Below are 13,426 nucleotides of genomic sequence, written 5' to 3'. Positions count from 1 at the left end.
GGTTGAAGATCAGCCATGATCCTATTGATGTGCAGAGCAAGCTCTGGGCAGCATGGCCAACTGCTCCTATTTCTTATGTTGTTAAGTTTGCAGGTCTTTGATTCCTATTGAAAACAACAACTTGCATTTATCTAAAACCTTCCTGACGTGGAGATCTGTCCAAAGGTGCTTGGCAGATGTGTATTCAGACAAACACATGAGGTAATCTATTGCTGCACCGTCAACTGTATAGAATCAGGAAATCCGAGGGAAGAGATGGACATCAGCTATCAAGTTGTCTTGACTGCTGTTGTTTCTTCCCCTTAGTCTGTCCCACTGAGGTGAGTCAGGGCATGAATTAGTCACAATTGGAGCACAATAGCTGCTCTTGTTTTTGTTTATTTGACTTGCTGCTGATGTGATCTTACTGCCCAGGTACACAGTCCAATGTCTTTGGAACTTCACTTTATTAACAAATCAACAATGACGAAGAACCTCTACTCACTCCAGCCTGTCCCACACCACTGCGATGCTTTGTGCTTCACGATATAGCCCCACTGAATACAGTGGGCACACATATGTGATGGGTGGTAGAACATATGAACTTACATCTGCTGCTGAAACCCCCACCAGTGACTTTGTTACCTCCAGACTTGACTATTCAATTCCTGTCCTGGCTGAGCTCCCACTTTGCACCCTCCCTAAACTTACTCATCCAAAACTCGACTGCCTGTAACTTAACTCGCACTAAATCCTGTTCACCCATCACCCCCGAGCTTACTGACCTTCATTGGCTCTCTGTATTAAATCCTGTTCACCCATCGCCCCCGAACTTGCTGACCTTCATTAGCTCTCTGTATTAAATCCTGTTCACCCATAGTCCCCAACCTTGCTGACCTTCATTAGCTCTCCGTATTAAATCCTGTTCACCCATCACCCCCGAGCTTACTGACCTTCATTGGCTCTCTGTATTAAATCCTGTTCACCCATAGTCCCCAAACTTGCTGACCTGCATTAGCGCTCCGTATTAAATCCTGTTCACCCATCGCCCCCGAACCTGCTGACGTTCATTGGCTCTCTGTATTAAATCCTGTTCACCCATAGTCCCCAAACTTGCTGACCTTCATTAGCTCTCTGTATTAAATCCTGTTCACCCATCGCCCCCGAACTTACTGACCTTCATTAGCTCTCTGTATTAAATCCTGTTCACCCATCGCCCCCGAACTTACTGACCTTCATTAGCTCTCTGTATTAAATCCTGTTCACCCATCGCCCCCGAACCTGCTGACCTTCATTAGCTCTCTGTATTAAATCCTGTTCACCCATAGTCCCCAAACTTGCTGACCTTCATTGGCTCTCTGTATTAAATCCTGTTCACCCATCGCCCCCGAACCTGCTGACCTTCATTGGCTCTCTGTATTAAATCCTGTTCACCCATCACCCCCGAACCTGCTGACCTTCATTAGCTCTCTGTATTAAATCCTGTTCACCCATAGTCCCCAAACTTGCTGACCTTCATTAGCTCTCTGTATTAAATCCTGTTCACCCATCGCCCCCGAACTTACTGACCTTCATTAGCTCTCTGTATTAAATCCTGTTCACCCATCGCCCCCGAACCTGCTGACCTTCATTAGCTCTCTGTATTAAATCCTGTTCACCCATAGTCCCCAAACTTGCTGACCTTCATTAGCTCTCTGTATTAAATCCTGTTCACCCATCGCCCCCGAACTTACTGACCTTCATTAGCTCTCTGTATTAAATCCTGTTCACCCATCGCCCCCGAACCTGCTGACCTTCATTAGCTCTCTGTATTAAATCCTGTTCACCCATCGCCCCCGAACTTACTGACCTTCATTAGCTCTCTGTATTAAATCCTGTTCACCCATCGCCCCCGAACCTGCTGACCTTCATTGGCTCTCTGTATTAAATCCTGTTCACCCATCACCCCCGAACTTACTGACCTTCATTAGCTCTCTGTATTAAATCCTGTTCACCCATCGCCCCCGAACCTGCTGACATTCATTGGCTCTCTGTATTAAATCCTGTTCACCCATCGCCCCCGAACCTGCTGACCTTCATTAGCTCTCTGTATTAAATCCTGTTCACCCATCGCCCCCGAACTTACGGACGTTCATTAGCTCTCTGTATTAAATCCTGTTCACCCATCGCCCCCAAACCTGCTGACGTTTATTAGCTCTCTGTATTAAATCCTGTTCACCCATAGTCCCCGAGCTTTTTGACCTGCATTTGCTCCCCGTCTGGCAATGCATCAATTTTACGTTTCTCATCCTTATGTTCAAATTCCCCCATAGTCTCGCTCCTCATATCTACCTCCTCTCACCCTATTATCCACCGAGATCTCTGTGCTCCTTCAATTCTAGTCTGTTGTGCATCCCCAATTTTAATTGCTCCAACATTGGCAGCCGTGTCTTCAGCTGCCTCAGCCCTAAACTCTGGAATTTCCTCTCCCAACCTCTCCGCCTCTCTATCCCTCGCTCCCCTCCTTTAAGGCACACCTTAAAACCTACCTCTTTGACCAAGCTTTTGGTCACCTGTCCTGATATCTCCTCGTGTAGCTTGGTGTCTAATTTGATTGCTCCCCTTAAGCACCTTGGGATGTTTCTATATGTTAAAGGTACTATATAAATGCAAGAAGTTGTTGGCACCATTACTTAGCAAGGACTCTCAGAACATTAAAGTTCAGACACTTTCCATTCGTTACAGTACTGTGTACAGTCCTGGTCAGCACACTTCAGGAAGGATGTGAGGGTCCTTGAGAGGGTGCAGAGGGAACAAGAACCCGACCTGAACCTGACCGAACCACAGTGGACCCCACCTGGCCCAAGTCCTTCCGATTTTGTCCCAAGCCTGACCCGACCCTGACTTGACCCAAACCGACCTTACCTTCCGACTCGGAATCTCTATCCAGTTGCAGCGCGTGCATGATAATGTCACAGTGACGTCACTCGCTCACTGCGCAGACTTAGTTTTGTCCCAGTATCACCAGCTCAGGTAAGTTTTATTAATTTCAGTACTTAGCAGCAGAGCACTTACTGTGTGTGTCCGGCCTGATCTGGACTCGGCCCGTATGGACGGATGTACTTCCCCCATAATTATTTACCAAATGGGCCCCTCCCCCAACATTATTTACCAAACGGGCCCCTCCACATTCCACCCCCCCCCCCCCCCCACCCCCATCACCCTGACGGGGCCCCGTTTGGCTGATGACGTCACAGGTTGGGACCAGATTGGGTGATGTCAAGATGAGCCATTTTGGGGGAACAGAATATGGAAAGGCTGTCAGGTCGATTCCTGCTTTTCTTCCTTCAGTTCGCTTTGCCTCTTCACCCCCCATCCATTTTTTAAAATTTACTCTCAGATTGTGGGCAAGGCCAGCAGTTAATTGCCCTTGAGAAGGTGGTGGTGAGCTGTCGCCTTGATCTGCTGCAGGTCATGTGGTGAAGATGGTCCCAAAGTGCTGTTAGATAGGGACTTCCAGGATCTTCACCCAGCAACCATGAAGGAATAGCTGAATTATTTCCCACATTATAATAGTAACTACTCTTCAAATGTATTTAATTATCTGTAGAGCACTTTGGAATGTCCTGAAGTCATGATTGGCACTGTAGAAATGCATAATCTTGCTCTGTATGTCCAGGTCAGGACACTGTGTGACTTGGGATGGGAGCTTGTAGGTGGTTATATCCCCTTATACCTGCTCTTTTTCTAAATCTGGAAACCGCCCCCCCCACACCACTTTCCCTCCCCTAAAAAGCTGTTGACACTGGGGGAGCCAATTGAAAACTTCAAGACTATGATTGTTAAGGGATATGGAACCAATATGGGTAAATGGACCCAAGATGCAGATCAGCCATGGCAGAACTAGCTCAAGGGGCTGAATGGCCGCCTCCTGGTCCTGTGACCAGCTGGAGGGGCTGAATGGCCTCCTCCTGTTCCAATGCGACAGGCTGGAGGGGCATTTGCAGGCCGGGACAGCGCAATTATAATCACCATGCCCTTCTTTTCCTCTTCAGCCTCCGCTGCGTCCACCCCATCCATGGACGTGCGGACCATGTTCCTCCTTCTGCACTCAGTCACTGAGGACAACATCCGCTTCTTCCGGCAGCACCCGTCGGAAGTAGGTCGGCGGTTCGTTAAGGCCTTCAGCCAGATCCAGGAGCACGGCCACGGGCTGCAGGCGGTCGTGCAGGGCTTCACCGGGGTCTTACCCATCTTCGACTTGGATGAGCGGACGCCAGCCAATGGCTACCGCAGCCTGATTAAGGTGCTGCGCTCCTGTATCCTGCACATCATCCACAAGGCCCGCTACATCACCACCAACCGTCGTAGCATCTTCTTCAGGACCAACCACAACTGCATGGAGATTGAGGCTTACTGCTCGGCCCTCTGCCAACTCCGCGCCCTACTCTACTTCGCCCAGAGGCTGCTAACCGCCAACAAGCATGGCGACCTGTTCTTTGGCGAGGAGAAGGGTCTCTCTGAGGAGTTCCTGCACGAGTCAAACTCCATGCACAAGGGCTGCTTCTATGGGCGCTGCCTGGGCTTCCAGGTCAGTGCATTCCACCCTCGTCTTCAACCACCTCCATGGCCTATAACTACCACCCGCCCCATCTCTGTAACCTCCTCCAGCCCCTACAACCCTCCCTATTTCTGTAACCTCTTCCAGCCCCTACAACCCTCCCTATCTCTGTAACTTCCTCCAGCCCCTGCAACCCTCCCTATCTCTGTAACCTCCTCCAGCCCCTACAACCCTCCCTATCTCTGTAACTTCCTCCAGCCCCTACAACCCTCCCTATCTCTGTAACATCCTCCAGCTCCTACAACCCTCCCTATCTCTGTAACATCCTCCAGCCTCTACAACCCTCCCTATCTCTGTAACCTCCTCCAGCCCCTACAACCCTCCCTATCTCTGTAACTTCCTCCAGCCCCTACAACCCTCCCTATCTTTGTAACATCCTCCAGCCCCTAAAACCCTCCCTATCTCTGTAACCTCCTCCAGCCCCTACAACCCTCCCTATCTCTGTAACCTCCTCCAGCCTCTACAACCCTTCCTATCTCTGTAACCTCCTACAGCGCCTACAACCCTCCCTATCTCTGTAACCTCCTCCAGCCCCTACACCCCTCCCTATCCCTGTAACCTCCTCCAGCCTCTACAACCCTCCCTATCCCTGTAACCTCCTCCAGCCCCTCCAATCCTCCATATCTCTGTTATCTCCTCCACCCCTACCTATCTTTGTAACCTCCAGCCTCTAACCCTTCTGTGATCTCTGTTTCCGAAGGTGCTTCACAGGAGTGTTTATTGGATGGAAATTGTCCAATAAAGCTCAACTTTCTTTGCTCCACCATTGGGCCCTCAGCTCTGGAATTACCCCCCCCCCACCCCCCCACCCCCACCCACCACCCCAAACCTCCCCATCTCTCTCTTTCTCTCTCCTCCTTTTAACACACTCCTTAAATCCTACCTCTTAGATCAAACTTTTGGTTACCTGTCCTAATAGCTCCTTACCTGGCTCGGTGCCAAATATTTGTTGGGTAATCGCACCTGAGAAGCACCTTGGGGCATTTGAAATAAGTTACTCATAGGGCTGGGTCCGGGTAGCTCAGTTGGCTTGCTGGCTAGCATGTGGTTCCAAACAACATCAACAGTGTGGGTTCAGTTCCCGTTCCAGTCTGAGGAAGGCAGCGGGAGACCAATTCATATACCCTCTTCCCTCTTCATGCTTATCTCTCTAGGTGGAGGAAAAAGAGCAGAGGAGCTGCCCTTGGGCAGACCACCACCATGACACAACACTCATAATGCTGCAGGAGGTTACAGAGATTGGGAGTAGTGAGGCCACTAGTAGTGTCTACAGCATTTGCTGCATTCACCTGAACAGTGCCTGTGCCAATGAAGCACTCTCTCAGCACTGGGACTGGAGCGGCGACCTGGAGTATGGGTTCAAGTCCCCTGGAATGGAGGCAAATTACTGACTGAGCTGAGCTGAGCTGAACTCACAGCTGCACTGCTGTAAATCAGGATTTTTTAAAAGCCTTTTTTACAGTAAGCTCTTGAAAATTTGCTTATGCAAATTTACAGATTTACTTCTATAAATCACTCATCTGGAGTATTGCGGACAATTCTGAGCACCAGCAAAGATGGAAAGGCCCCAGAACGGGTCCCGAGGAGGTTTCCCAGGATGTTACCAGAGATGAGGAAGTTCAGTTCTGAGGAGAGGTTGGAAATGTTAGGACTGTTCTCCTTGGAACAGAGAAGGTTAAGAGGTGACCTCATCGAGGTTTTCAAGATGAAGAGAGATTGTGATGGAGTGGACAGAGAAAACCTGCTCCCTCTGTCGAGTGGGTCAATAACCAGATCATAGATTTAAAATCACTGGCAAAAAATTTGGAGGGAAAATGAGGAGAATTTTTCACTTGGAGAATTGTTGGGATCTGGAACGCTCGACTTGAAAAGATGATGAAGCTGATTCCATATATATATCCGGGAATTGGACAGTTGAGGATAAGGAACTGACGGGGATACAGACAGAAAGCACGGATATGGGATGAAGCACGCCTGCTCTTAAGAACTAGCACAGGCACAACCGTTCGAATGGCCTCCTTCTTCTGTACTGCAAGTTTCTATGATTCCACAAAGAATTCACAGAATTGCAGTGGTCGGGAAAGGTGACAATGACTGACCATTAGATTGCAGTCAGGGGTCCACTGGGCATCCTACTGTGGACATAGCAGCATGTGGGATGTACCCATGCTGGGTGGGCTAATTCAGGCCGGAGGTGCAGTGGTTTGGATCAGACTCTGCAGCTTCATCCCATTGACCAGCTGCTGTGCCTTGTGCTGTACGATCATGCTGTCTCTCCTCCACTCCCCACTCTTCCCAGAAGTGGGCTGTCCATGCCTTGGGCATATCTTCCCAATTATATGATTGGGTGTTGCTGTCGGCCCAGAGTCCGGCGTGGAGCTGACTGACCGGTCTTGCAGTAAGTGCTCTACATCATAGTAATTATCTTCTGCACCAATTCCTCATTGCTGGCATTTGAATCATAGAAACATGGAATAGTACAGCACAGAAGGAGGCCATTCAATCCATTGAGTCTGTGCTGGCTCTTTCAAAGAGCATTCCACTTAGTTCCACTCTCCGGCTCTTTTCCCCCTACATCCCTTCAGCTTTTTCTCCTTCATGTATTTATCCAATTACCTTTTGAACATTAATATTGACTCTACATCCATTACCCTATCAGGCAGCAGTTCTAAACCAAACCACTCGTTTTCCCCCATGTCTCCTCTGGTTCCTTTGCCAATCACCTTCAATCTGTGCCCCCTGGTTATTGACCCTTCAGCCATTGGAAACAATTTCTCTTTATTGACTCTATCTAAACCCTTCATGATTTTGAACACCTCTATCAAATCTCCTCTTAACCTTCTCTGCCCTAAGGAGAACAACCCCAGCTTCTCCAGTATATTCATCACTGTAACCCCTCATCCCTGGAAATAGCCTAGTGAATCTCTTCTGTACCAACTCAGAAGTCCTCATGTGCTTCCAAAAGTCTGGTGCCCAGTATTGGACACCAACTCCAGCTGGGGCCAAACTAATGTTTTATAAAGGTTTCACAACACTTCCTGGCTTTTGTACCCTATACCTCTATTCATAAAGCCCAGGATCAGGTCTGCTTTGTTCACCTATCCTGCCACCTTCAAAGACGAGCACCAACATCCCCCAGGTCTCTCTGTTCTTGTACCCGCTTGAAATTTGTATTGTCGCTCCTCATCCTTCCTACCGAAATGTATCACCTGAAACTTCAGAAGAAAATTCCCCCCCACCTCCCTCCACATAGAACCACTCCACATATTCACCTAGAAGATTGGGACTTTGCCATGTGGGGATTTCCCTCCCCTTCCCACTCCTCACTAGCACATCTGCAAGTGTCAGGCAGCTTGATGACACCACCCCCTGTAGTTTAGTGTGTGTTCTGATTCATTCTGTGCTGTCACTGTCATGAGACAGGAGAAAGATAGGAGACTCCCTGGTCACACTACACAGAACCGTATTAAAGGTTTGGACAACATATGGGCTTCAGAGCTGAATGTGCACAGTATATGCACATGTTGGTATGACCTGACTGTCTGTTTGTGCAGCCTCAGCTCCTGATACTGCCCCTTTCTTCACTCCTTCAGTTTTCTCCCCTCCTCTTTGACCCTTGCTGGGATATAGAGAGTTATTCTTCATTTGTGAGCTGAGAACGTGAGCATGGGCAGGCAATTTGACCAGAGAGGCCAGATCTCATCCTGTTAAGAGAGAAACAAACAGCCGCACAACCCGACACAACATCAGCAGCATCCCGCCCCAACCCCAACACACCCACTGCCCCATCTCAGCACAGGTGCTCTGTGCAGCACAGGTTGTGTCTCTCACTCTCTCTCTCACAGCCCTCATAGTCACACTGCCCACCCACACACACACGGCCCTCATAGTCACACTGTTCACACACACGGCCCTCATAGTCACACTGTTCTCACACACACACACACACACACACACACACACACACACACACACACACACACACACACACACACACACACACACACACACAGCCCTCATAGTCACGCTGTTCACACACACACAGCCATCATAGTCACACTGCTCTCACACACACACAGCCCTCAGTCACACTGTTCATCCACACACACAGCTCTTAGTCACACTGCTCACACAGAGCCCTCACAGTCACACTGTTCACCCACATACACAGCCCTCATAGTCACACTGCCCCATCTCAGCACAGGTGCTCTGTGCAGCACAGGTTGTGTCTCTCACTCTCTCTCTCACAGCCCTCATAGTCACACTGCCCACCCACACACACACGGCCCTCATAGTCACACTGTTCTCACACACACAGCCATCATAGTCACACTGCTCTCACACACACACAGCCCTCAGTCACACTGTTCATCCACACACACAGCTCTTAGTCACACTGCTCACACAGAGCCCTCACAGTCACACTGTTCACCCACATACACAGCCCTCATAGTCACACTGCTTCATCTCAGCGCACACACACACACAGCCCTCATACACACTGTTCACATACACACACAGCCCTCATAGTCACACTGTTCTTACACACACACAAACACACAGCTCTCATGGTCACACTGTTCACCCACACACACACCCCTCACAGTCACACTGCTCTATCTCAGACACACACACAGCTCTCATGGTCACACTGTTCACACACACACAGCTCTCATGGTCACACTGTTCACCCACACACACACCCCTCACAGTCACACTGCTCTATCTCAGACACACACACAGCTCTCATGGTCACACTGTTCACACACACACACACACACCCCTCACAGTCACACTGCTCTATCTCAGACACACACACAGCTCTCATGGTCACACTGTTCACACACACACAGCTCTCATGGTCACACTGTTCACCCACACACACACCCCTCACAGTCACACTGCTCTATCTCAGACACACACACAGCTCTCATGGTCACACTGTTCACACACACACACACACACCTCTCACAGTCACACTGCTCTATCTCAGACACACACACACACAGCCCTCATAGTCACACTGTTCACCCACACACACACACAGCTCTCATGGTCACACTGTTCACACACACACACACCCCTCACAGTCACACTGCTCTATCTCAGACACACACACAGCTCTCATGGTCACACTGTTCACACACACACACACACCCCTCATAGTCACACTGTTCACACACACACACCCCTCACAGTCACACTGCTCTATCTCAGACACACACACAGCTCTCATGGTCACACTGTTCACACACACACACACCCCTCACAGTCACACTGCTCTATCTCAGACACACACACAGCTCTCATAGTCACACTGTTCACCCACACACACACACACCCCTCACAGTCACACTGCTCTATCTCAGATACACGCACAGAGCTCTCAATGTCGCACTGCTCGCTCTCTTTCTATATACACACACCATATTCGCATTTGGCAGACACATGCGCACTCACAGCCCTCACAGTTGCACTCTTCACGCGCATGCACAGCCCTCATAATCACACTGTTCTGTCTCTCTCTTTATATATATATATATATATATATATATATATACACACAAAAAAATAGTCGCATTCCTCATGGGCACATGCGCACTCACAGCCCTCATAGTTTTACTGCTCACAAACTGCCCTCATACAGTGAGTCTTCTCCTTCCCTCTCAACAAGAGACCCACATTTTGTATCAATGACAGAACAGGTGGCAGATCTGTTGCGCTTTTCCTTCCCTATTTTATTTCCTGTCCCTCATCTCTCCTCCCCAGGGCAGATTAATGCTGTGGCCTCCCCACCTCTCCCATAATAGACTTAGTTTAGTAACAGCTGCCACACTGTCAGCATAAGCCCTTGTGAAGTAAGCCATTGTTGCTGTGTTATGGGCAGGCATCCAGCAGCTCCTGATGCTGTGTGTCTGTTCTTGGTGATGGCGCTGGCTGTCTGCATGGGATAAACCGTGCTAATGAGTGCTAGGGTCGGAGCTCACAGCCTCCACTCTCCCTGCAGTCTGGCCAAAATCCTTACAATGTGCCAAACTGAACCATGATTATCACCCAGCCCAACGATTCTAGACTGTGTCCTTTCAAACTTGGTTTGCATTTGTTTAGAGTACTTTGAGTTGTGTAACACTGGGGTACAGGATGGTGGGTACAGGTCTGTCACTGTAAAACAGGTACAGTACTGGTGGGTATAGGTCTGTCACTGTAAAACGGGTACAGTACTGGTGGGTATAGGTCTGTCACTGTATAACGTGGATACAGTACTGGTCGATACAGCTCTGTCACTATGACATGGGTACAGTACTAGTGTGTATAGGTCTGTCACTTTATAATGCTGGGATACAGTACTGGTGGGTGCAGGTCTGCCACTATAACACTGGGGTACAGTGCTAGTGGATACCAATCTGTCACTGTATAACACTGGGGTACAGTCTGTTACTATAACACTGGGATACCGTACTGGTGGGTACAGCTCTGTCACTCTATAACACGGGTATAGTACTAGTGTGTACAGGTGAGTCACTATAACACTGGGATACCGTACTGGTGGATACCAATCTGGGGGTACAGTACTGGATTTGCAGTTAACATGGTGTGAGCTTAGGGTCATTGAGGAGACAGGGCTGGATTCTGTGCGTGTGTGGGGTATGCTTCAGGCATCTGCAGTTTAAATCAATGGCTGGTGGACTGTCTGTTGCCCAGAAGAACATGTGGAAGAATTTAGAGACACTTTGTGAAGCTGAGAACCAGTTGCAGCCAGGCCAAGACCAGGCTGATGTGGATTGCCAACCTTATGCAATGGCGGTCAGAGAGAAATGTAGCAGGAGGTGTTAGCAGAAGAGGCACCAATGAGAATGTGGAAGTTGATCACAGCTCCCTGTCCCGGCTGCCCAGATCCAACCCTGATGCACCTCCTCTGAACGGAGAGCGCATCTAAGCTCCTGCCTGGAGTTCAGTAACTGCAGACACTGCCTGGGCTACAGAAGGATTATCATTTTGATTGTTACCAGAACACGAATATGTGTGGGTCTCAGGGTAGGATATCACAGGGCTCAGCTGCACCGCACCCCATGGTAAAATAGCCTGCCAACACTCAATGCATGTAGGAGAGGGGGGTGATACGTGTAGAGCTGTAATCCGTTACTCTTTGGAGAGTTCAGAGCAGGACAGTGTCATACCACATCTTTCATTTAGATAATGCCTTTATTGTTGTAAAACGCAAAAGTGAAAAGGATGCAAAGCCAAAGAAGGAAATATTAGGACAGAAGGAGGGAGGAATTATGGAGGAGCTCTCCTGCGCAGCCTCTCATCTTCCACCCTCTGTAAACTTGACAGTAGCCAAAACTCTGCTGCCCATATCCTAACTCACATCCATTACCCATATGCTCGGTGACCTACATTGGCTCCCAGTCCGCAAATGCATTGATTTTTCTCATTCTCATCCTTGTGTTCAAATCCCTCCATGGTCTCACCCCTGCCTATTGGTAGAAGGTCAGCTATGATCTTGTTGAATGGTGGATCGGGCTTGAAAGGCCAAATGGCCTATTCCTGCTCCCATTTGTTACGTTCTATCTCTGTGATCTCCTCCAGCCCTGCAACCTTTTGAGACCTTTGCATTCCTCTAATTCTAACCTCCTGCGCATCCCTGATTTTAATCATTCCAGTGTTGGTGCCCATGCCTTCAGCTGCCAATGCCCAAAGCTCTGGAATTCCCTCTCTAAACCTCTCCACCTTCAAGACGTTCCTCTAAACCTACCTCTTTGCCCAAGCTTTTGGTCACCTGTCCTAATATCTCCTTATGTGAATAGGTATCAAATTTTGTCTGAAAATGCTCCTGTGAAAAGCCTTGCGTTATTTTACTATGTTAAAGGTGCTATTTAAATACAAGTTATTGTTGGTTGAGAGGGAGGCGGAGAGGTTTAGGAAAGGAATTCCAGATCTTGGGGGCTAAAGGCATGGCCACAAATGGTATAGCGAGGGGAGACTGGTGAGGTTGTGGGACTAGAGGAGGTTACAATGCTAGTGAGGGCTAAACCCACAGAGGGGTTTAAACACAAGGATGGTAATTAATAATGGAGGTATTGGGGGGATGTAAAGTTTTATGTCTTGGTGGCTGAATATGTTTTGAGTCTCGCTTTGCTCAAAATGCCTCCATGTCATTGATTCCCTTGGAATAACTGGATTCCGTTCACTCTGCCCTCAAAGTTTTTCTCCCCTGCTCTTCATAGATCAGTGATCCGATTTACTGATCAGGAGATCGGAAGTAAAAACAAAAGGAATGCTGGAAAGACACAACACGTCTGTTGGAACCTGGGAGAGAGGCCTGAGTTTAGTGGAGAGTGCATGAGCTGGTGCCATACTCTCCTCCAGCATTAGCATGGCCTGCTATGCAGATTGAAGGGTCTACAAGATCACAAGAATTAGGGGCAGGAGTAGGCCCTTCGGCCTGTCGCGCCTGCTTTGCCATTCGATAAGATCATGGCTGATCTAATTGTGACCTCAACTCCACTTTCCTGTCTGCCCCATAACCCTTGACTCACTTGTCAATCAAAACATCTATCTAACACGGCCTTGAATATATTCAATGACCCAGCCTCCACTGCTGTCCAGGGAAGAGAATTCCACAAACTAATGACACTCAGAGGAAAAATTTCTCCTCATCTCAGTCTTAAATGGGAGACCCCTAAGTATTAAACTGTGTCCCCTAGTTCCTCACAAGGGGAAACTCCTCTCAGCATCCACCCTGTCAGCTCACCTCAGCATCTTGAATGTTTCAATAAGATCACCTCTCATTCTTCTAAACTCCAATGAGTGTAGGCCCAACCTTTCCTCATAAGGTAGCCCTTT

At 48.7% G+C, this 13,426-nt stretch overlaps 1 protein-coding gene across 3 annotated transcripts in view; it reads left to right on the top strand.

Annotated features, from left to right (window-relative positions):
- Positions 1–13,426, top strand: part of lipeb (lipase, hormone-sensitive b) — a 72,201-nt gene that overhangs the window by 14,362 nt on the left and 44,413 nt on the right. For all 3 annotated transcript variants that reach the window (XM_068018439.1, XM_068018442.1, XM_068018440.1), the window contains one exon: positions 4,014–4,549. In XM_068018439.1, coding sequence (XP_067874540.1) covers positions 4,014–4,549 — 536 coding nt within the window. The remainder of the gene's footprint in view (positions 1–4,013; positions 4,550–13,426) is intronic.

The sequence above is a fragment of the Heterodontus francisci genome, chromosome 39 (genome assembly GCF_036365525.1).
Source record: "Heterodontus francisci isolate sHetFra1 chromosome 39, sHetFra1.hap1, whole genome shotgun sequence".
NCBI lineage: Eukaryota > Metazoa > Chordata > Chondrichthyes > Heterodontiformes > Heterodontidae > Heterodontus > Heterodontus francisci.
The sequence above is the reverse complement of the archived record's forward strand: the minus strand, read 5'-3'. Positions and strand labels throughout refer to the sequence as shown.